Source organism: Thermobia domestica, chromosome 6, assembly GCF_964235325.1.
Source record: "Thermobia domestica chromosome 6, izTheDome1.hap1.1, whole genome shotgun sequence".
In the NCBI taxonomy this organism is placed as follows: Eukaryota; Metazoa; Arthropoda; class Insecta; order Zygentoma; family Lepismatidae; genus Thermobia; species Thermobia domestica.
Window position 1 is genome coordinate 4,644,563 of NC_137459.1, and position 26,627 is coordinate 4,671,189.

Consider the following 26,627-nt stretch of genomic DNA (forward strand, 5'->3'; position numbering starts at 1 on the left):
AAAGTTGACCCTGGTATATTCATTCTAAAGAAAAGCAGGGTTAACTTTACATTGTCTGGAACTATATCGCGACTATATCGTTAACGTACGCGTCTTTGGCCCAGCAGATCCGGATTCGATTCCCGGCGTAATTCCATGTGGTTCGGATTCCACGTGAAGCAGTAGGTCCATGTCTCGTTATAACCTTGGTGTTTTGTATACTCTAGTTGTATCCTTATGTGATTCATAAAGAATGCTAGCTAATAATAGCCATCTAGTTCAGTTTGGTGGGCATTTCTCGTGCAATTGAACTTAGCATGGTTTATCAATAACGACACTACAACTTTATGTGCCGCAAAATACTTCTAAACCAGACTTACTTTTGGATGCAAATAAAGACGAACTGGAGCGTGTAATGTAAAGTTAATCTGAGAAACATTTTTGTACATGGTAAAAGTAACAAGGCCAAGACGTTTTCAATTTTACATCATCAATTAAGTGGAACCCAAGTTCTGTACGTAAATTTGAAATCAAAAGAAGATGTTGCATAACAAAGTGCACGATTTCTGCAAAAGCCAGTGTATTCATTCTGAGCACCATCAGCTAATATTGTCTCTGTGATCTAATAAAAATGTTAAAATTGTAGACAATATTATTATCCATGTGAAGTGCGTTTTATAACATTTTTATTTGGACAAAGACTTATTTAAGGATAATTTATTTGTACTGTACCGTGTATGAAGTTAACATAAATCAAGAATTATAATGCAATGTATTTCACAAGTAATAATACTGATAATCTCCTCTCTCTGTTTTCAAACACGCACACACACAAAACAGAGAAACGAAAGCAACAAACATAGTAGCAGGTTGAACTTGAATCTTCGTGATGTCATCCGTACGTGGCCAATAAGAGTGTTACTTTGAATACATTTAACTTTTAGGGGGTCTAAAGAGATGATGAATTATTTCCCCGTGTTATGTAAATGGCCTTTTTTGAACCTATAATCTCACGTTTTAGGTACTTAGAATTGAAATAAAAACTTGAAATTCGGTATGCTTGTACGTTTTTGTTAGCTTTACCTAAGTGAATCATCACAAATAAAACATTTCAACCGTAAAGTGGTTTTACAGGCAACTGAAAAATCTTTCCCATGTCATTTATATGGGACGTCTTCTACACCATGAAATGTTTAGGCACTTCTGCCAGGATTAGAATGATGAAATTTGGTATGATTGTAGCCATCCAGGATTAACCGACAGAAAAATTGCCAAAAAGGAAATTTTTAATTTTTAGGGGTCCTAAAGGGAGATGAAGAAATTTCCATGCTATTAAAAGGGCGTTTTCTTGGGATACAAAATCTTATCTTTTTGATAGTTGAAATAGGAAAAGAAATGATGGAATTTTTGGTTTAAGAGGTGCGAGGCCGCAGGCCGAGCAAACTCAAGGGTTTGGTATATATATATATATATATATATACATCAGGGTTGATATGTTTAAAACAAGTGTTTAAAACATGTTTTGAACGAGGGCTGTTGTTTAATTCAGTTTGTTTTAAACGTGTTTTTTTTTTCGATGGTGGTTGGACATGTTTAAAACTACTAAAATATCAGATTGAAGAAGCTAATTTAATTTTATAACAAACAATCCATCCCAATTTCTTTCTCCGGAATTGAACATTTGGACGGATCGAGATTAGGGAAGTTCCCGAAATTTGATCTGACGGTTGAATATAGATGGCAAGCAATACCTGTGAACGTGTAAAAATGGAATATATATGCCTATTTAGATTATTGTTTTAAAGAAAATAAACATTTTAAACGTGTTTTTTTTTGTTTAAAACAAAGTACTTTGCCTTAAGCGTTAAAAACGTTTTAAACAAAAAAACATGTTTTAAACATAAAAAAACGATCTTGTTTTTTTAAAAAATAACGTGTTTTTTCAACCCTGATATATATATAATGCAGCAACTGAAATGAGTAGACAGGGGGCGGGTATATGTAAATCGATGATCGATTGATCCAAGGAGCTATAAAATTAGTTACGCCACTGACTTCAGACGCTGACCTTTCTCTTCTACCATGCAACGCAAACATTGTTTTCTCGACACATTGCACGTCTGTTTGAGTATAATAAATAACAATTCCTAATAGAAGTAAGAGTATATTTCCAATTTTCATGTCTCAATAGTGTTGGCGTTCTTGAGATATGCGAGAACACTTTTCGTCAGTAGCATTTCCCGTGAGAGAGTGGTTAACGTCGTGTCTTCATAAACGAAAGGTTCTTGGTTCGAAAGCTGTGATTTTTTTAATTTTTCATTTTCCAAATGTTAAAATCTTTCCCACCGTGTGCAATCACCTGATGCTTCAAAAATTTAAGCAACTTAGTTCGACAACTACGACTATAATCGGAAGCGCAAGAAATCTGCTACCACTTCCGGTTTCAATGATAATTGAGAAAATATCACTTCGTACAAAGCAAATTCCTTCACGTGGTGTACACATGACACTCCTACTTGTTTTACAGCTATTTTAAGCTGCAACTAAATTGTTACAATAGTTTTAGGTAGGCAAATTGTTTGCATACTGGCGACATCTTTTAACGGCCGGCAGGCAAAAGATAACACAAGTAGTGACATCTATGTTTATAATTAAGAATTAGTTTAACCCACTGAGACGTTTTCGTTTTGCAAATAGTATTTCGACCTTTATATCAACTAATAGTTAAATTATTTTACATTTAAGAAAAGTTAACATACTTTATAACTATGTACGTTAATATGTTTTCCGTGAAAATATGTTTTATTTACAATTCAGCTTCTTAAGAAATACCAACTACTCTTTATTAAAAGTATTCACTGTTAATATATTTTATTTCTAGAAATAAACTGTTATTAGACAGAAAAGTGTTTTGTTTTTAAAACACACCAACGTATTAGTAAATGAAGAGTCATTTTGAAGAAATGTGTAATTTGTTCCTTTTGTAAACGAACGAAGGGCTTTCCTCTAATTACGGACTGAATTTTTGACTCATATTTCAGATTCAGGGTTACGTAACGCTTCCAACTCAGTAGAATCAATTGTCCATTGTCTGATTTCGAAGTTAATATATATAGTCTTAGAACAGACAATTGAGGTGTACTCATGTGACTAAGTTCATGACGTATGCTGCTAATAATAATAATAATAAAATACGTGTGCGCATTATAAGCCGTATGTTTAATTAGACAAGTACAGAAGTCAGTCATTCCGGAAGAAACAGTTGACTAGTGCAGAAGAGCTTAGCAGGCTTGGAAATGTCAGAGAAAGCAAGTGGAATTCTTGAAGGTATTGAGGGTCCATACAAGGAGAACCAACTCTTAGAGGATGAAGGAAATGTGAACCAACCAAAACTTGAAGGCATCGAAGGTCCGTACAAGGAGGGACAAATACTAGAAGATGAAGTCGATATGGGCAATGGTGACGCAGCCCAAAATCATCCAATCATCGATACTTCATGCAAAGAAGAAATTATAGAAGTTGAGATTAATGCGGATGGGAAGCCTCCAAAGGGAGGAATCCTTAAGAGCAAGGACAATGCTAAGAAACCAGGCAAGAAGGAAGTGGCTATCGAGATGAAAGATTTGGAAACTATAGAAGAGGTAAGTTTTATGAAAGACGGTACTTAGCTATGACATTTTAGAACCTGTTACATAGTTAATGGCCCCTGCAGAGGTGGGTACTTCTCGAACTTCAAACTTACTACATTTCTGAATCATCTATATAACTTTGCCTCACATTACCTCGCAATCCTCACACTCTCACAATCCTTATCACTGCAACCTCAACTGTACATTAACCAAACGCAACCTCTCAACCAAAGTTTAAGTGAGAATGAGGTCACATGCAGTGGCAGGTCTTTAGAGAAGTCACATCGAAAGAAAACAATTTTGTCAGTACAAGTTGAAAGAAGATAAATGATCTAATATCCTAATACACCAGAATAATATAGAAGAATTAGTACATTAAGAAATCTATCTTCTCTTCACCAATGTGACTTCCCTTAAAAGCCTGGGAACGGTAAGAGTGACGCGAAAAATTCCATCACTTTCTCAGATAGTTTTTGATGAATGGAGGGCTCAAAATTGAAAAATTATCAAATAACAGACAAACACACAGATAGAGAATTCAGTAACGAACTTTTTAAGTTCGTATTTAAAGTGTATGTTTAATCCCCTTTCCATTTTTTTAAAAGAGGAAAGGGCCTGTGACACATCCATAAGGTGTGTGGGCCACAACCACCGATTTTGATGAAACTTAGTAGACTAATAGGACATCTTGCAAAACTAATGTAACTAGCAGGAATTTGTCGAAAAATCTCTAGTTTCTGAGATACAGTCGATTCATTAAAGATGACATTTGTCGTGATATCTCGGGAACGGCTCCACCGAGATCAAGCAAACTTTGCAAGCCATAATAGATACATGATAGCTTTTAAACGAAATTAAAACGAATTGCCTGCACTGTGCAGAACTGCGTATAATGCGCAAATAACTGTGCGCATGCGCATATCTCGAAAACGTGAAGATTGCGATATATTTGTCTCTTGCTTAGTTTGAACTACATGACAAGTATAATATAATGCAAGAAAAAATAACTAGTGTGGCCATAAAACGAGACCTTTGGGATTGTTTCATCTCGTCGCATGAAACAGTCATGCCGCAAAAAGTATAGGGTGGTTCCAATTAGGGATGGGCAAAACCGGTTTTTATAAAAACCGGAAAACGGTTTCTAGAAAAAACCTAAATCCGAAAAACCGACATTTCGGTTTTCCCCAAAACCAGTTCGGTTTTGCACCAAAACCGATTCTGTTTTTCACCTAAACCGGTTCGGTTTTCTCCAAAACCCGGTTCGGTTTTTCAGCAAAACTGGTTTCTGTGAAAACTTTTGGGAAACAAATCTATTTCCGTGGAAACGGAATCGATTTCCGGAGAACAACGAAACACTATTCTGGTCAGAAATAAAAACAATTTTGAAAAAGACCGGAACCGGGTTTGAAGAAAACCGAAACCGGATCCGGTCAAAAACCGAACCTGCTTTGGAGAAAACGGATAACCGGTTTCGGTGAAAACCGAACCGATTCCGGTTAAAATCGGTTTTGGTGAAAATCGGTTGTTGAAACTTTTCAAAACCCGGTTTCGGTTTTCCTAAAAACCGAAAAACCGGTTTTTGTTCCTACCACTAGTTCCAATAGATCGCAAGACCCGGGTTCGATTCCCGGCGGGAGCTCATGTGGTTCGGATTCCACGTTAATCAGTAGGTCCACGTCTCATATAGCCTCGCTGCTGAAAGGGACGCTAAACTAAAATCAACTCAACTCCAATAGATCGCAACTATAGGCCTCATAGTTTATCCTTACGCTTTCTTAATGCTGTGTTACTGTTGTGCAACATTGATTACCTACAGTACTTGATATCACTACGACCCGAATATGGCGAGTATTAACGTTAACTATAGGCCTATGACTTGTACACAGGTGTAATGGAAATGTATGACTGAGAAGCTAGGCAGAGTGCGTAACTAGAGAGGGTATCCGGGGAAAAACCACCGCCAACATCTTCTCACCTCAGTTGCTTGAAAACGCTCACCTTTGAGTCTAGTTTTTTTTCTTGCATTATATTATACTCGTCATGTAGTTCAACATAAGCAAGAGACAAATATATCGCAGTCTTCACGTTTTTGAGATATGCGCATGCACACAATTATTTGCGCATTATATGTAGTTGTGCGCAGGCGCAGACAATTAGTTTTAATTTCGGTTTAAAGCTATCGTGTATCTACTATGGCTTGCAAAGTTTGCTTGATCTCGGTCTAGCCGTTCCCGAGATATCACGACAAATGTCATGTTTAATGAATCGACTGTATCTCAGAAACTACAACCTTTTCGACAAATTCCTGCTAGTTACATTAGTTTTGCAAGATGTCCTATTAGTCTACCAAGTTTCATCAAAATCGGTTGTTGTAGCCCAGACACCTTATGGATGTGTCACAGGCTCTTTCACTATAAATTTTAGAAAGCTTATTGCATTCTGACACACTATGATATGTGACAGTTTCAAAGCATTCTAAAGTTAAACCACATAGCTAGTTCTGTTACTAGGATTAGGATTTAGATTTCTGGGCTTTCGGCACTTATGGCCATGCTAGTCTATCACGTATTAAGGATGACGTCCCTCGGCAATTATATGTATACATTTAATACATATTTTCTAGAATGCTGTAATAAATAAAAAAATATATAAATTTATTTTCGTAACGAAAGAATGTAATTCAGTTATCCGGGTTGTAAATTTGGGATATCGTTATGATTACGTGTTGTTTGCCACGACTCGATTTTGGTGTTGTTTACCACGGTTTTGTTCTGTCTGGCATATCTTATATCACAATCGTGAAGATTTACACAAAATCAACGCGTAAGCTAAGGGTTGCCAGATAACCATATTATAGCAATCAAATCTATAATATTTACAAACAGAATACATATAATACGAACTGTCTCAAGCACGTTATTAGGTTGCTGCACTGACATTTTTTTTTGTGTTCAACTGTGCAGCCAACGTTAAATCTAGGCATATCATTAGGACTACCCATAAGGGGGGGGGGTAGCAATCCCGACTCAAACCTTTTGGAGAGGGCGCAATATATAATATTTCACAACCTTTCTAGAGATCAAATTTTAAAATAAATATATTTAAAAATATAGGTTTAGCGATCTTTTAACCACCTTTGGCGAGAGAAGGAAACTTTAGTATATTGGTAATACAAAAATTTAGTGACTTTCGTATTGTTACTTGGCTATTTTCAACTCCACACAAAGAACTTCCTAGCGGCTAAGCGGTTAGCATACGCATCTTTGGCGTGGGAAACCCGGCTTCGATTCTCGGCGGGAGTTCATGTGGTTCGGATTCCACATTAAACTGTAGGTCCACGTCTCATATAGCCTCGATGCTGAACGGGGCACTAAAACTGAAAATCAAATCAGTCTCACAGAGATTACTAAAATACAAGGGTCAGCAATCCCTCCACAGCCTTTCTGAAACAAGATGGAATGTGCACAAATTGGAATGGATTTGAGTTAAGCATTCCATTCAGCAGCAGACTATGAGGTCTGGGCCTACAGCTTAACATGGTTTCCGATCCACATAAGTTTCCGCCGGTAATCGAATCCGGGTCTCCCACGCCAGAGGCGCGTACGTTGACCACATAGCCACAAGGGAACCCTATGTACGATTTGAGACAATAAAACCTATGGGAGAAATAAACGGGCAGATTACATTTCTCTAAGTTAGAACCGTTAATTTTCTCGGAAGTTTGAAGGGAAAATTTAGACCAAATAAATGTAAGAAATTAAATCCCACAATCGAAAGATAACTCATATGAAACTGGACTACTCCCAGAAGAAACCAAAGAAGAACAATTTAAAATATCGGCTTTTTGATATAATCGTACACAAGATCGTATCTCAGGTGGATTCTCGGTGTGCAGAAATGAGAAATATTTGCTTAACTTTTCAAGCAATTCTCAGAGAAACACTTTGGATTACAGTGGCGCAATCAAGAAATTAATCACAATCTATTCTGATGGCTAGTTATAATTTTGTCAAAGAGAAACAAGTTTATAAGCCAGTATGTGTGCAGATACTTTCTCAGATCTTCACAATGAAATTTATAAATTGAAGTCATATTTGTTTCCTGAACTTTATAAGGCACTCAGAATTTCCTCGCGCGAAGTACGTAGGTTTTGTGCTGAACAAACACCATATGCGTGAGTTTTATCGGGGTTCTTCTCTTTCCTCCCACTTTCTTCATTACAGTATTTTTCATTCATTTTCATCATTACCATATCTTTTAGCTTACACGGCATAAGCTTTGGACGTAAAATTGAAATAATTCATTTCATTTTTCTTAAGTATATAAAACCCAGTTCTTTACTCGTGTAGCATAACGGAAAAGAGAATATTATGTAACAGGAGATGATATTAAAACTCCTTTAAGAGAGAAAATGCAATTATATCAATTTACTAAGCTATTGTGTTATTAATGATGTTTTGTATTCATTTGTTTGGAGTTTCATGTTCTTTTTCAGCAGCGAGTATAATGAGACCTCTCTCGTTCAAAGGCGAGAACATTTACCACTTATTACAAAGGATCAAAAACAGAGGTGCTTGACAACCCTTCCTTTTACTCCAGGGGTGTGTGAATTTTCACGATAATGAGGTATGATAAGATCGGAATGCAAATACTGTGGCAAAATCGTGGCTAACAACACGAAAATCGAGTTGTGGCAAACAACACGTCACCATTGTTATGGTATTTGTTGTAGTATTACTAATACAACATTTCAATATAGCAAAATTGAAGTAGAAAATTACAAATATATGTTTTCGTGAAATCGAACTAATGAATTATAATGAATTATGAATCTAATTATTATACGGGTGGCTATTGAAACTGAAGATACATTTGGAAGTTAATGGCAATATTGCCTTCCCTTGAAAGGTGAGCCATAGAAGTTAATTTATGTTTATGGAATGCCGTGTTTACTCGCGTAATAGTCGCACTTTTTGTACCAAGTTGCGACTATTACACGAGGAAACCTGCCATTCAGTTATTGCATCGAATGTTTCGAATTTTGATACATACAGCGTTTGTGTACAACATTTTGATACATTTTTTGTCAACACAAAAAATAAAATATAGCCTCCATAGGTAAAGTATTAAAACTTGTAGGTCAACCAAGAAGTGATTTTTGGGATCACAACAAGCTGTTTGAATCCCTCGAGAGCTCCTCCGTGGCTAAGCGGTTCGCGTAGGCGCCTTTGGCGCGGGAGACCCGGGTTCGATTCCCGGCGGGAGCTCCTGTGGTTCGGATTCCACGTTAATCAGTAGGTCCACGTGTCATATAGGCTCGCTGCTGAACGGGACGTTAAACTCAAAATCAACTCAACTCATTGAATCCCTCGAAACAATATAATTGAATGCAATAGCAGACGAGGTACTTATAAATAGGTGTCAAACTGGGATGAGTTATACTTGGACGGGCACGCAGAGTAGAGGGTGAAAGTAGGTTGCCTGATCTGTGTTGACAGATGGGTCACTATGTTACGTGTCAGTAAACACGAAAAATTCTTTTGATCGGACTCGCACAAGGTAAGCAATTTCGAAGAAAGTCTCATTACAAAGACAAAAATCCCGTAGATTGAAACTTTTGTGCAGGGAAACTCTTTGGCGAATGTGTTTACTTCAAACTTAAGGTGCGACTATTACGCGAATAAACACGTTACTTAAAATGCATGTGCAAACAAAGAGTATGGGTCATTTTATACAATTTTTTAAACACTACTTTTCCTGCTTTCAACACGTATGATAATATATTTCTAGATAGCTTTTCTCTTGGTATATCCGTAAATAGTTGCTCAGATAGATACCTTGAGATTCATATGCTTGCCTATTTTAAATAAATAATTTTAAGTAGAACTGAAAAAAGAAAGAAAGAAATCGATTTTTATAATACGTAATAGGTATTTTGTTGTAATTTACATGTATAGTGATATAGTTTGAGGGACGAAGGAAGATCGCTCGTTCTGAAATGCAGAGTATTATCTAACTAACTAACTAACTCTATGGCCTATGGAACCCGGAGGTTCAATGCGGCGTTCAAAGAAGCTCTCCACTGACTTCTATCCTTAGCTAACTGCATCCAGTTTCTACTTTGTATTCCAATCTCTGCGAGATTCATTTTAATATTGTCCTCCCATCTGCGCCTAGGTCTTCCTAATGGTCGTTTTCCGATTGGTCTTCCAGTCAAGACTTTGAAAGCGTTTCCACTTTCTTCCATTCTAGCTACATGACTTGCCCACCTAAGCCTCCTAGACTTGGCGACCCTAACAATGTTGGGTAAACCGTATAAACTATGTAGTTCCTCGTTATGAAGTTTCTGTCATTCCCCATACCCATTCCTCTTGGGTCCGAATATTCGTCTCAGGATCTTGTTCTCAAATACTTTCAGTCTATGTTCTTCCCTCAGAGTAAGTGACCATGTTTCGCAACCATACAGAACAACAGGCATGATTATCGTTTTGTAAATTTTAAGCTTCAAATTCCTCGACAGAATTCGCGACGACAAGAGATTTTGAACCGAATAGTAACACGAATTCCCTGTTTTCGGTCGACATTTAATTTCTTCGTGAATATGATTTTCGTATGTTGACATTGATCCTAGATATTTGAAACTATCCACTTTATCAAAAGTATTATTTAATACTTTAACGCATTCATAATTTGCTGTATTACAGTCCCGACGTACTTTCATGTATTTAGTTTTCGCAGAGTATATTTATTTTACACTATTAGTTGTTGCTCCCGAACACTTGGTAAGCTGTTTACTATAGGCTCTAAAATTGTGCTTATTTCAAATTTTTACTTGTTTACAGGGGTCATGGTGGCTCAGTGGTAGAACATTTTCCTCTCGTGCGCGGAGTTTGTTTCGATTCTCGGCCAAAGTAAGTTTGTGGATTATAACATCGTGCCCGTGGGCTTCTTCAGGGTATTCTCGTTTCCTCCCACATTCTCATTCTACTAATTTTTTGATCATCATCCACTTGCCTTAATCATCGTCTCTCTTAGACTAATTGGCATAATAGTCGGACGTTAAACTGAGATTTAATTTACAAAATCGGTTGAGGAAATCGTTCGGAAACAAGATTTAATTTAGATTTTTTAAGTTTAGGGTCCCTTTCAGAACGAGGCTTAATGAGACGTGAACCCATAACTTAACGTGGGATCCAAAACACATGACCTCCCATCGAGAGTCAAACTCGGGTCTCTCACGTCAAAAGTGCCTAGGGAGACCCGAATATCTTTGGCGTGGGAGATGCAGTTTGATTTCCGACGGGATCTAATGGGACGAAATTTAACACCAAAAACAAACTACCCGTTGTGGATATTTTCAGAAGAAATTTCACACCAAAATATAGGGCTGCTTATGAATAGACTTCGGATTGATATGCACTAAAAAACGGCAAAATATGCATGCAAATATGCGCTAAAAATCACGAAAATATGCAAATATGCACTAAAATTAGTAAGTATGCACCATCCAAAGCTAAAGTTAAATTAGGAAAAGAGAAAAAAAAAAAGGTGTATTACATGACCTATACTTGGTGTATAACTATGATGCATTCATGCTACAATACACAATATATGAAGCACCAAGAAGAATCAGAGAATGTCCCCCCGCTTATACACAAGGATATTAACTTTCACAACAAATGCATGAATAAATCCAGACTACATAGTGTTGTACGAGAAATACCAACGCAAAATAGATTCGCAGTTCTAGAAGACGAACCAGAAGGAACTAGTTATGTAATCACACCATCTCGGAGTGCTTTTCAAGTGGGTAGCAACAAATCAAATCGTTCTTCGACCAAAGTCAAAAGCAGTGCAAGGGTAAATTCATGCATTAGCCCTTCTGGTTTAAGGCCAAAAAGGACAAATCCTCGGGAAAATATTAATTTACCGGTACAATGTAAAATTGTGAATCAAGTCCGCACGAATAATACAAACGCTAAAAAGCAAGAAGTACAAGGGAAAATCATTATTATTAGTGACAGCCATGGTCGCGATATTGCCACTGGGCTAAACTATAAAATAAGTGACATGGATGTTTCTGGGTCGGTAAAACCAGGTGCTAAGATAAAAGACGTTGTGTTTCCTTACATCCACAATCAAAATTATAATGAACATGACACAGTTGTAATAATAGGCGGTGCAAATGACGTTGCTTGTAATGAAGCTGAAAATGCACTAAACATACTAGAATTGGCTCTACAGAAACTTTCAGGCACAAATGTAGTGGTAGTAAACTTGCCGTATCGCCATGATTTAAATGACTCATCGTGTGTAAACAATGAAATAAAAGAAACAAATAAAAAAATTGACGTGTTGTGTAAAAGTTTCAAAAATGTCAAACTTCTTGATGTAAGTTGTGTGCCCCGAAACTATCATACTAATCACGGCCTCCATTTAAATCGTCTAGGGAAATTGTTTTTACGCAACGCACTGTATAATATCATTATGCCAAATAAGTTGAAAGCACAGTGCACAGCTTATAGTACGTTAATACCTATCAATTGTGGAAGTACATCAGCACTGGTAATAGACGGAAATGGAAACGATTGTGAAGGTGATCAAATTTCGTCTGAACAAAGGAGACACAGTTCGACTTACAACGGAGCGAATCGGGATGAGGGTGAAGTGTTAAAATTGACAGGAAACTCACACGTAAGCCATGATAAGGAGCCAGGAGTACTTTTGGCTACTGAAAGTGAAGAAATTGATCGAATATCATTAATACAAGGTCCACATAATACAAATCACGGTACGAAAGAACCTGGACTGGATATTAACAGATCGCAGCAAGTATCCACAAATGGTATAGAACAAAACGATCCATCTAGTACAACTCAGCGAAAATCAAATAGAGTAAGAAAGGTTCCTACAAGGTATAATGATAATAGTTTTTTAATGCAAGTCCCAATAAAAATTCCAAGCACTTAGCCAATAGAGGTAACAGTGACTACAATGTAATAAATGTATATTACCAGAACGTGCAAGGTTTAGCTAGTAAACTTGATTTTTTTGATGTATTAGTTGAAGAGGATCTTAAAGGCATGCATGTCATTTGCTTTAGTGAACATTGGTTATCTGCTAATCAGATGAATATGGTACACTTAAATAACTATCAGTTGGCTACAAACTATTCACGCGCTAGTAGGCAACATGGTGGGGTATGTATATTTGTAGGTGACCATTTACGTTTTAAGGAAATAAATGTAAGTCAATTCGTTGTTGAATTGCATTTTGAAATAGTTGCTATTTCAATCGAAAACATGTGTATAATTTGCATCTATAGGTCATCAGCAGGAAATATTAATGTATTCTTTAGGAGTCTTGAAACTGCTCTTGAGTCTCTGTGTAAGAAATATAGTACGGTAATAATTTGTGGTGATACTAACATTGACTGGCTGGTTCAATCAAGAGAAAAAACAAAATGTCAAAATATATTAGATATGTTTGGGTTGGAGCCTCTTATCAGAGAACCAACTAGAGGGAAAACTGCGTTAGATCAAATAATAATAAGTAAACAATACACAGAGTCAGTTACCTCTTTGAATATCTTTAAGCCAGGCTTTTCTGATCACGATGCAATAATAGGGCAAATACACTCATCTCAAATATTCGTACCTACGCAATCAGAAGTTATAACAAAAAGATGTTTCTCAAAAACTAATATTAATTACTTTCTACACTTGCTAGCACAAGAAACCTGGCACAAAATATATGAAAGTGGTGATACGGATGGTAAATTTAACTTTTTTCTAGATACATTTCTCTTTCACTTCAATATTGCGTTTCCCAGAAAGAACTACAGTAAGGTTAGGTTGGGGAAACCATGGGTCACTATAGGAATTAGGACTTCTAAACTCAAACTACTTGAGTTATCAAAAAAACTAAAAACGTGTAAAGATGTAACACCTCAATTTATTGAATATGTAAAATACTATAGGAAGACATACAAAAGAGTCATACGAACAGCAAAACTTTTACACAGTACAAATTACATCTTAGCAGCGAGAAACAAAAGTAAAGCTATGTGGAAGTTAATTAATGGTAAGATGAATAAGGTAAAAACAACAGGAATTGATGCAATAAAAGTAAACTCTCAAGTAGTATGTAACCCAGATAAGATTGCAAATCATTTTAATAAATATTTCTTAACTTTAGAAACATTTAACCCAATCAAAATAGCTCATCAAGAAAATAACTCTAAGCTACAGAGCGGAATAACTAAGTCGCTTTTCCTGAAACCAGCTACACCAGAGGAAATCTTACAAATAATAAAAAGCTTAAAAAGCTCCTGCTCTCCAGGTTGGGATGAAGTGCCATCCATGATTGTAAAGGAAAGTTCTCTTCTTATTGCACATCAACTCTGTCATATAATAAATCATTCATTTTTGACAGGAATTTTTCCTACGCGGCTTAAGTTAGCTAGAGTTACACCTGTGTATAAAAAGGGAAGTAAATTGGAGTTAAATAATTATCGTCCTATTTCAGTTTTGTCGTGCTTTTCTAAAATATTTGAGTTAGCAATGAAAGCACGACTAAATAACTTTTTCCTTTTAAATAATATAATATCCACAAGTCAACACGGGTTTCAAAGCCAGAAGTCAACCAACACTGCAATCTTTAATTTCATCTCTGATATAGCAATGGATATAAATAAAGGAAAGCATGTAATTGGTATTTTTGTTGATTTATCTAAGGCGTTCGATTCTATAGACCATGGTATTTTGCTAGAAAAATTGTATTCTTATGGCATCAGAGGTGTGGCAAACAATTGGATAAAGTCGTATTTATCTGAACGTAGTCAAACTGTTGGCATCTGTAAAGAGGTAAATGGCAGAAGAACAATGTTTAAATCATCTTTAATGAAAGTAACAAAAGGAGTACCACAAGGATCAATATTGGGGCCTCTTTTGTTTGTTGTATATATTAATGATTTGGTTAATAGTCTAGGCTGTGTGAAGTCAACATTGTATGCTGATGACATAAATGTTCTTGTCAGTGGAGACTCAGTAAATGAAGCAGAAAGGCTCACTACAAAAACGCTAACAAAAATTATTAGTTGGTTAAACATAAATAAATTAACTATGAATTTAGGAAAAACTAACATTGTCAAATTTCGATTCCCGGGCCAAAGAAATGAACTTGTACCAATAACTGTAGACACTGTAGAATTATGTCAAACACCATCTATTAAATTTCTAGGAGTATATGTTAATGAAGATTTAACATGGAATACTCATGTTGAATACATTAATACTAAACTCAGTTCACTCTGCTTTGCATTCCGTAGGTTGCAAGGTAGTTTGTGCAAGGAAGCTGTCATGTCCTTATACTATAGCAAAGTTTTTTCAATAATAAACTATGGTGTTATATTTTGGGGGAATTCGAGAATAAGTGCTAGTACATTCCGAATACAGAAAAAAATTATTAGAATAATGTTAAGTATGCCTGAACGATCCTCATGTAAAAATATTTTTAAAAAATATAAATTATTGACATTACCTAGTTTATATATATATCGCACAATTATGTATGTAATCGAGCACAAGGATTTATTTACTTTAGCTAATACGATTCACTCATACAATACTAGGCAGAATTGTAATATGTATATTATCCAACAGAATTATGCAAATTTTAGCAAAACTGTATATATGAATTGTATAAAATTATATAACAAATTACCAGCAAAGTATAAGAACATTAACGAAAAACGGATATTCAGAAATACTCTGTTAGAATTATTGTTAGAAAAAAGCTATTACTCTGTGGAAACTTATCTTACTGATAATATATAGAGAATGTAAATCATATCTGACAACTGTAATGCTTAATTGAGGATTGTCCTCATTTGTAAGCTATGAACAGGCAAATAAATATGAATATGAATGAATATGAATATGAATATGTAGTTTTCCGTTTTTTTTTTTTTTTTTTTTTTTGGCAAAACCCTGCATTTTGGTGGTGTGTGTTTCGTTGTTGAATCAAACTGCTCAAATGCACTACAAAGACCTTCTTCGCTCTTCTAATCTCGTTATGATCTTTGAAATCAAACTGAAATGAGTATTGATAAACGCATGGTCGCTTTTAATGTTTTTAGCTCAGCAAGCGTCCACGGTTTCTTGAATAAATTTGGTTTCTTCGGGTTCAAACAGTTCACGGTCTGGATGTGAAATTAAAATATACATCTACCTATATAACACACATATATATATATATATATATATATATATATATATATATATATATATATATATATATATATATATATATATTTGCAAATAAAAAATAATGCACCAAGTATCTGTCAATAAAGAATAAATATACTCAGAGAAGTAAATAAACATTTCTGGCATAAGCATATAATAAAACCTACCTAGCGAAATTGAACAGGACTCTCCGAAATATCCATTAAAGGTTTTAAAGTTAACGAACATAGATGTATGTTTTAAAAAATTAAGTGATGTACATACATATAATGGATATAGCGAGATAAAATAAAATGGTGTACATAGGCCTACCGTATTCAATTACAGTATTTATTTGTGCTACGAATTAATACACATAAAACTTACAATAAACAAACAAACAAAAAAAGCTTACCTACGGTTTCAAAGACCAAGACAAAAAGTAGATGCTATGCTCTTTTCAGCGTTTTTCCCTCTACTGTTCGCTCCCTTTTGAACTATTGTGTATATTATGCTCCTTGTTGCATGTCTCTAAACCAGCTAGAGAACGAGTTATTGGTATTTGAAAATTACTATGTGAATTGCACTTCGTTGAAAAAGTCGCATGGTATCTAGGGCCTTACATGGCGGTGGACTAAAGGTTAAATATGTAGGACAGCAAGCAAACTCGCAACTAGAGGGGGGCTAGGGGGCCAAGCCCCCCTAAACTTTTTGTGGCACCTCCAGACTTCAATAAAAAAAAAACAGAATCTAGATATTTGTAAGAAAATTTTTGATGACTTGACCCCCTAACATATTCATGGCCTCCCCCGCAACCTCTGTGGCTGGTTTCGGGTCTTGTAACAACTAAACGAAGACCTTTATAGAAAACGTAATTCATATATCTAACCTTTTACAAAATGTCGAAAAATTTTCTAAATTCTTGAAAATTCCGGAATTTAAACTTTCTATTAAAAATATATTTTAACATCTGTTTTTCGCAACACAAATTCCGCCTAATCAAGAGAATTTAACCATGTTAATTTACCTTTAAATTCATGTGACGGTGAAATATTTCCATTTAAAATAAATTTCCATTTAATAAGGGACCTCTTGAAGGCAGTTTTTCTGTATTAAAAACCTGTGTTCAAAAACCTTATGTTCTTGTTTAAAAGAAAATAAATTCACTTGAAATTACTTTTCGTATCCAATTATGTGTAAATCCCAAAATATTTTCTTCTAGCGTAATATTGGTCGTTTCAAACAGTAATAATTTGCAATATATAATATTGATACTTTAAAATGGAATAAAGTGATTTGAGCGAGACATGGAGCATGAATAGGAAGAAGGTATAGTTATCGAAAACATAACAGAAGGCTTAGTAGGAAAGTTACGTTTCGAGAAACCGAGGTGTGTATCAAATCAACACAAGCTTATATTTAAATACTCTCATAAACACCTTAAAGGAAAACTTGGGAACTTATCTCCTTCTTTCACAAAGTAACTGCTGTGGCAAGTTTTAGATTTTGTAAAGCAAATATTTTAATTAATTTAGAGCTCATTTCCAAAGGGTTGTTCATTTCTTCCTGAAATACATTCTTCAATGGTTTCTTTAGGATGAACTCTGTCGAGTATTTTAAAAAAGCCACATCTGAGTTGTTTCACAGTTGTATAAACTCCTTATTAGGCTTGAAACTGCTTTGAAAATATAAGGAGGCCATACAATTGAACGCTGCTGACGTTTGAGCTTTTGAGGACAATAATAGAAATGTCCTCTTCTGAAATCAAGCTTGCTTACTTTGAAAATATCACTTGTTTTGCATACACTTTGCATCATATATTTTCTTCTTGAATTGTTAACGTCTCTCAACTTCAATCCACTGTTTCAGAAGATTTTTTGGGCCAATTTAGTTGTAGTGCGACATCTCTGTCCAATTTTTGTCCATGTTTGTCCACCCAAAAAAACAATTTGTATATACCATTCAAATTAACAAAGGAGGGACTTTCAAAATTTCACGATACAAGATTTGTGGCTGTCTCGTCTCGAAAATGTGATGTACAAGTGATGTCTCAACTCAAAAAATGTATATTTCTCTATTGGAAGAGCCGTGTCTCGACTCGAATTTTGTCAGGAAAAATCCTGTCTCGACTCGTCTCGTGCGCATCCCTTGCCATTTCAAAATTTCGGCCACTTCGATCACCTGTAGGGCGACCTCTTCAAATTTGAATTTTAAGTATCTCAGAATTTTATCCAATTCTTGTCAATTTCTGTCCGCCCCAGAAAAAAATGTACAATTCAAATGAACGAGGGAGGGTCATTTCAAATTTGGCCACTTCGATCACCTCTAGTGCGACATCTTTAAATTCGAATTTTAACAAGCTTAAAATTTTGTTCAAGTTTTGTGCATTCATGTACCACCAACAAAACAATGTGTAACATGAAAATAAACGAGGGAGGGTTATTTCAAAAATTGACCACTTCGATTACGTGCAGTGCGACATCTTCAAATTCGAATTTTAATTAGCTCAGAATTTATCCAATTTCCGTTTATTTTTGTACTATAAAAAATTTGTACAATTCAAATTAACAAAAGAGGACCAGTTCAAAATTTTGGCCACTTCGATCACCAGGAGTGTGATATCTTTAAATTCGAACTCTAACTATCTTAGAATTTTCCCTATTTTTTGTACGTTTTTGTACCACCAAGAACTTGAAAATGTCTCACTACAGATGATCTAAGTGGTCAAATTTTTAAATGACCTTTCCTGGTTTATTTCAATAGTACAGAATTTATTCTTCGTGGTACAAAAATGTTCAAAAATTCGACACAATTCTGAGCTAATTAAAATTCGAATTTGAAGCTGTCGCGCTACAGGTTATCGAAATGGCCGAATTTATTGAAATGGCTCTCCCTCGTTTATTTGAATGGTACTTTTTTTTTACAAAAATTGGACAAGATGTAATCGATGTGGACAAATTTTGAAATGACCCTCTCTCGTTTATTTAACTGGTACAAATTTCTTTGTTCGGTGGACAAAAATGGACAAAATTCTGAGCTAGTTAAAAATCAAATTTGAAGATGTCGCACTACATGTGACCGAAGTGGCCAAAAATTGGAAATGTTTCTCTCTCGTTTATTTGAATGGTACAATTTTTTTTCTTGGGTGGACAAAAATGGACAAAAATTGAACAAAATTCTGAGCAAGTTAAAATTCGAATTTGAAGATGTTGCACTACAGGTGATCGAAGTGGCCGAAATTTTGGAATGGTCCTCCTTTGTTAATTTTAATGGTACCGAAGTTTTTCTTGAGTAGACAAGAATGGGCAAAAAGTGGACAAAATTCTGAGTTAGTTAAAATTCGAATATGAAGATGTCGCACTACAACTAAATAGACCCAGATTTTTCTTTTGGTATTCCTATACAACCACACGACCACACAATTTCAAATCCACCCACACACAACAGTAGCAACTTTAACTGCCGAGATGAGTGACGTAGAAATTTTGTTGTAGGTGATTTGACATCGTTATTTGTATCTTCTTCCAAAATGCTGACATTCATGCATCATTGGTATAGTACGGCCGCTGTATCTCTGGCTCTGACAGCTATGCGAAAAAGAAAGCGAGGATTGATACTACATTGACACACCCCCTTAAGGCCCAATGAGTGACCGAGCTGTCACCGCGCTGGCATGGAAACCAGACGTTGTTGCCGTTCCGTATTCTTCATTTTGTTTGTGCATAGTTGAGTGAAAACTGCATTGCCATAGTGTTTGGTTATTGCAACTTTTTTTCTTTTCTTTTTGTGTGTTTGGGTGTGCTGTTAAGAAGTATTGTTATTAATTGGTGACAATGGCTAGTTCTTCAGAACCGAAGCCAAATAAAATAATGTATAAAGGGCAAATTGGCAACATTGTTTTGTCCACGTGCAGAACTGTCAAAGCCAGAGACGTAGCGGCCGTACTATAGTAGGATGAATCACCAAATCTTTTGTTATTCTTCTCTCACATGACCTTGGAAGATATTCTAAACCTACAATAATGAACCATTTAAAGATTTTGAGTCTATTTATATTAGAAACTTCAAATTCCACTTAGAAAGAAAGTTGTTGAACGTTAAAAATTATCAATTTGTTCGTTTCTTTAAATATGCATTTATATGCAATAACGACATAAACATGCACCAACCTCCGAAATATGCAAATATATGCACTATAAAACTCTGCTATTCTGCCTCAAAACAGCTGAAACGAATTTCTGTTTAAAGAACATACCAATATCACATCAGGAATAAAACATACAGATATGCAAAAATCCGAAGTCTACTTATGAAACATGAACAAAATCGGAGAGGCACGATGGATCAGTGGTAGACCACCTACCTCTGGTGCGTGGGATTCTGGTTCGCTCTCCATGTGGTTTACATCTTCATGTCCATGGAATTTTTTAGGGTATTCCCTGCATTCTCATTCCACCAATTCTTCCATCATCATTCACTTGCCTCATCATCGTCTCCCTTAGCCTAAAGGGTTTCACACAGGATGTTAAACCGAAAGAATTGTTTCTAATTCTATACAATTACCATTTTCTGGCTTTGCCCACCAATAAGCTTAAGGTTATTCAAATATTAGTGCTTAAATCTAAATGTGGTTATGTTCTTCGAACTAATAAAGCACGCTCATCATTCGCATTATCAGTAAGTATCCATTTTCAAATAATTACATTGAAACAATTCTGTTTAACTTACAATTAAGAGCCCTAATCACTGCGAAATTAAAATACTGCTAATTTTACAGTAATCATGAGATATCTTCAGATAGATAAAAGATAATTGAAATGTGGAACAAGAGAGCCCTAGAAAATATTATTTTACATGAGGTACCGTTATTACAAGTCACCTAGTAGCTTTCCGTTTGTAGTCATTATCTTTTAGGCTATCTGTTGGAAGATATCACATAATTACTGTAAAATTGTCGGTATTTTAATTTCGCCGTGATGGGGCCTCTTAAATCCTCACAATAGTTTCATGTTGGCCAATTGCGTGGACGCTAGCGACATCTATTAGAGCCAAGTATAGACAAGCGACAGCAGAGGTAGCGACATGTTTTAGGGTTTACTATATAGTATTATGAGTTACTATGACACGCTATGACTTTCATTTTACAAGACTAAAAAGGAGTCAAGAAAGAAATAGGCTCGGTTTATATCTTCCGGTCACGAATGTGCTCTAAAGTTTACCGAAATGCGAAAAAAATCACAGTTTTACGATAATTTTAAACAAGTTTAAATTAGCATATTACCGAATGTACTTGCTCAATTCTTATATATTGAAACAGCAGAAAATAACATTCAAATATTATTCAAATGCATCAACATCTTCCGGTTGAGCATTACATTGAAATTTAATAACATTTTGAAACAAAACTTACAAAAAAGTGTAGATCCCAGTTCAAGGAAAATAATACAAACAACATACATGTTTTTTCTTCATTGAGTACAAGTTTAATTCTTTAAACACATTTTTTTCTAAACAGATTTCTTAATACACAAAAGTAAGTTATGTTATTAAAAATTCGGTTTATAATTACTACTAGTGGTCTAATGCCACTGATATGAAAAAGCCAGCCGAAAATCTTTTTTCTTTCATGCTAAAAAAGGTATTCTCTTCTACACCATTGGCCCCGCATCGGTCGAAAAAGTGTAAATGGTTTCACAGGTTAGCCATCCTGAGTTAATTTTTTTTTAATCACGCCAGGCAAATGCCTGAATGGTACCACACATAATAATCCCAGGCCGCTTTTTCCCTTTGTTCCTCTCCCAATTCCCCGGCCTGTGTAATCTCCGAGGGACGGCATCCCTCATACGTGACGGGATAATATGACCATAGATGCTGACACTCCAGAAATCTAATTCCTAATCCCTAAGTGTATGGCTATTCAAGAGTTACCCCTCGCAGCGAACGCGACCTAGGTCGCTACTCGGTAATTTTATTTTCAGCAGAGCTATAAATCATACTGTGAGCCACTCAGAGTTTCCAGGTCTTTTTTCCAGGTCCAGGTCTATAAGAGCAGAGTTGCAATACCCTGCACAAACCATTTTCCAAGCAGATTTTTCTTCCTAAAATCTCTTTGCCTGGCAACACGTCTTTCCTTATTTCCTACCTTTAGATATCTTTTAAACAGCAGGCGGTCTATTGTTCCGAAACGCACTAAATACGCTCGAGCCGACGTTTTCTATGCGTTTTTATTGGTTTCGCGTTTGCAGCGAATTGTGATTAGCCATCCACATTCAAATACCTGGTCAGTGTATTCCAAACGTACTCATGAGCCATAAAAACGCGTTGCGAACGCCTTGGATAGCCATGCAGTAACCATTGGCCCTGCAATGTACTTTTGTTCCAGGTGCCACAAATCGACGGATTCGCTCGACTGACCGTGATCAAATTTCGTGTGGTCACCAAAACCATCAGCAGCCAACTATAGCAAATCTTTTGAAAAACACGTGGTTCAAGGATCAGAGGTTCTGAATATTTTTTTACTGAACGCTCACGGCATCGCAGAATACTATTTTTGGATCAAAATATTCAATATATTTCAGGCAAAAATTTTCTTGTTCGCCTTATATCCGGAGAACTACATATAGTGTAGCCAAGCCCAAATTATAACTTAACTCAGGATGATGTGCTTATTTCGTAAAAGAAATTAAATAAAAAAAAAAACTCGATTTAGGACCCTTTCAAATATTTTGTGGCCCCAACTTCAGAAACTAATTATTGACCAAGATCGCAATATTTTGATCCATTGTTCGGATCACTCCTAAAGTTCTTGTTATGTATATATATTTTTAGCAACAATAATATATATTATACTAGTGTAAAAATGTAGGTTTCTGTAAAGGAATGATTAAATGAAGTGTTCATAGTTAGAACCGCTGGAAGTATTGACTGGTAAAGTCTGCCGTAAAAAATTGATTTTATAAATTACTAGCATCAATTACCCGGTTAAATTAAAAAAAAAAATAGTAACACGTTTCGTTACTCAGCCACCTTTTACTATTACTAAAGCGCTTTTTGATATTGGTTATTTTCGATCATTTTTATATATCATCCTCCTCTCCCCTGTTGCGGGGCACGGCATCGGAAGTGTCATTGTTCATCTTGTCGACCCCGAAAACTATCAATTCGACACTGATACTGGTCATTTAGATCATTTACATAGATAGATAGATATAGATATAGATATAGATATAGATATAGATATAGATATAGATATAGATATAGATATAGATATATAGGGTATTAATGAACTATACGGACAAACTTTAAGAGGTGATTTCTCACATCAAAATAAGACAAAAAGTTCATATGGACCTATGGCTAAAAGTGCATAGTTTCAGAGCTAGGGCTGTCCAAAATCGCGAAAAAGCCAAATTTCAATAGGCCTTATTTCGGATTCCAGAAACTGTGGATGGTTATCCTTATCAGCATAAAGGAAGTCACGCATACGCAATCAAAAATTCATATTTCATTATTGTTCAATAGATGTACAGATTATTCCCTGCAGGGTGAAATTCCCAGACATCAAATCAACCGAATTTTGAGATATGATCTGACTTCATGATTTGTCCAAAGTAGGCAAACCATAAGCCTTCATAGCAGTAAACACGGAATCCTTTGGCATCATGTCGGAAGTGTTAAGAATCGACAGCAACACGTTTTTCGTCCTCAGGAAAACGAATGCTGCGATGTTTTTTTTTCACGCTTATTAGTGAAGAAATCGTGAAATATACCGTGACGAAATACATATCACCACACGTTATTGCGAACATAAAGAAACATGGAGCTGCCAGTTCCTAACACTTCCGTCTTCCTTACGAAGTATTGCATATCTGTTGTTCTCAACGTTTACCTCCAATACTATGGGTCCTACCGTAGTCGGGTGAAGACTTCACTTAGGAACTAATTTGTGCCCTTTCCAAATATCCATGTTTCAGAGTCCTTCGGTACTTCCGCAACAACTTTTGTAGAGGTAGTTCGTATTTCAATTTATGTGGCCGTAGCTAAACAGCCACTACAAAAATTGTTGCTTGAAACAGCCTGTAGTGCAACTCATAAAGTTCATGTATACACACGAGCAAAAGTGCATTCACTCTTCCATTTTTTATATCCAGCAACGTTAGACAACCAACAATACTGTTGAGGTTTCCTGGTTGAGAACTACATAAGGCGTTTTACAAGAGCAAGAGTTTGCTCGAAACATGTCAGTGTAGGAAACGGTAAAAAAATAAAAAAAATATCCATGCCTCTGCGACGAAAAGAAAATACGCCGTTTAGTACAGAGCGATTGATATCATGAAAAAGTCACAAAGAGAAACTAATTCAAGTGTGACACGAAATTTTGGACGAGTTTATGCGTAAACGAAGTGTTTTATGTACAATCAAACCTATTGGAGGGAAGGACCCTCGATCTCAACCATTCCGGAGATATTAACTAATAAGGAGAAGGCTGCTGCTCCGATAGTTTGGGAATTTTTGAATATGTAACGACAGTACACGTAAAATGAAGAATTTCTTCATCCACGAAACTGTAGTAATACATCTCCTTAGACATAAGAGTTACAAAACCGAAGTGTCCATAAACATTCTATTGGAGGAATGTTTTGGAGGAAGAAGGCGAAAATACCGGAGTACAAAGTGCTGATTAAAATAGGCTTCTAAGGTGTCTATGTACAGGTTTCTTGGTACGCTGAATCGAATAAAAACATTAGTCAAATAGGATCAAAAATGTAAAAAATGGTGGGCATCCGAACTTTCCAAACGTTTATAATTTCTACAATTTTTAACCGATCGGAACTGTATGTGATATAAATATATAAGGTTTTCATTTTCTAAGTTTTTGTTTATTGATTCATACTTTCCGTTTTAATATATGTCACACAACTACATACTGTCGTACTTACGTTTGTAACAATATGTGTTTATGTTTCATATTATTTGATTTGATTTTCTACAGCACTTTTGTACAGAATAAGACCTTGCACTTTTGTTCACATAATAACGTCTCTGTTCCTTTGTAAATATAATTAATACATTTTCATATCAGATTTTATCATTTTCTACGAAGTAAAGACATGACTATTAGAAGTAATATCATACAATTTTGTTTTTCGTGTCAATGGCGTTTGTTATTCCTCATATCCTTTCTTTTTCTGCCCCGGGTAAAAGCTATACAACTCAACTCAACATTCAACAGCATTTTTATTTGTTCTGGTGCATCCTTCTTAACGTTTCAATACAATTTTCAAACATATTTACTCGCAACATAGCCGAAAACCAACAAAATATCAGGGCACCAGCTTTCTCCTTACTCCTTTATATTTCCGGAACCGTTGAGATCGAACTCTTTTTTTCCTCTAATGGGTTTAATTGTACACTGAAACACTTCGTTTGTGCATAAACTCGTCCACAATTTCGTGTCACACTTGGATCGGTTTCCTCGTTAGTTAACTTTAGACATACCAAGAAAAATCAATGTTGGTGAAACATTCACTTTATTTTACAGATTACAGTATTTTGTAAAATTTCTGAAAGTTTTGCATTATTCGTTTCAACGTTACCTTCACTTTTGTTAGCTATCAGTCTTAATATCTGTATTAAAACTTTATGAAAAACAAATCAGGCCGGGGTGTTTAGACTTCCATCTTTTTTCCCAGAGAATATTTTTATCAGCAAGACCATCTTAGTTCTTATTTTTAAAAATGTATTATTATTATTAATTTTCATTTACACATTAAAGCTAACGAGAATATTTTCTGAATTCACATTACAGGTTTCCAGTGTGTATGGAAAATGAAACAAAAAAGAAAAAACGAAAAAGATAAAGAAAAAAGAAAGACTATTTAAGAAGATAAAAACAAAACATGCAGTGTGTGTCACTTCAACTTGCAAAAACCATTGTATCAGTAAAAAACATGTCATATGTTTCAAATATGACAAATAGTCATATTTTATGTGCACATGAGTTAGTGTAATTTAATCCCCAATGGATAATACAATCATATTTTTATCAGAATCATTTACGATATCAAAAAAAAAAACGCCGTAATATCTCATTCACTACCCCTTGCTATGTTCTAAGCAGGGGTGCCCACAAGGGGGGGCTATGACGCAAACTGCGTCATTGAAATATTTGGGGGGGGTTAAAAATCCATATAAATATGTTTGAGGGGGGGTAAAAATTAATCGAAAAGATTTTTTTTCATGGAAGAACACCTACAGATAGACAATTGAGGGGGGGTGCGTCATGGACATGAGGGGGGGTGGGCACCACTGTTCTAAGTAATCGAGAACTGTAATTTCGTAAGGAAGAATAAACAAAAATGAACTTAACATAAAGAAATATGAATATCAATCAATGTTTCGGATAATATTTCAATTGGAGATATCTCCACTCTCTCTTTCTCTCGGTTAACATGTTCATGATTCTTGCATCTCATCTCTAGATGGAGAACTTTGAGCAAGTCTTTATACACATTGCAAGAACAAATTAAATTTAAAAGTATTAAAGTTACTTACAGTGGACTTGAACCCACAACCCCAAGATTTCTAACGTAGTGTCTACAACACCTCGACTATTTTTTCACTTCTGGCCTTGCCTCCTAACTTGAGAGTTGTGTCATGAATTGATGGTCGAAGGGAAAAGGAAAGGAAACAAAATTTTGATTTTTTTAAAAACGGAATAAACAGAGAAATTTTGGTTTGCCGAATGAATGCTTAAGAGCCGAGTCTCGGTTAGGGCAACCCTTTTAAAGAAA

At 35.5% G+C, this 26,627-nt stretch overlaps 1 protein-coding gene across 1 annotated transcript in view; it reads left to right on the forward strand.

Annotated features, from left to right (window-relative positions):
* Nucleotides 1–3,213: 3,213 nt before the first annotated feature.
* LOC145687626 (uncharacterized) overlaps nucleotides 3,214–26,627 on the forward strand; it is a 53,409-nt gene continuing 29,995 nt past the window's right edge. Inside the window, exon 1 of the mRNA XM_081761092.1 lies at nucleotides 3,214–3,620. Within this exon, the coding sequence (XP_081617218.1) occupies nucleotides 3,276–3,620 (345 nt within the window). The 5' untranslated portion in view covers nucleotides 3,214–3,275. The remainder of the gene's footprint in view (nucleotides 3,621–26,627) is intronic.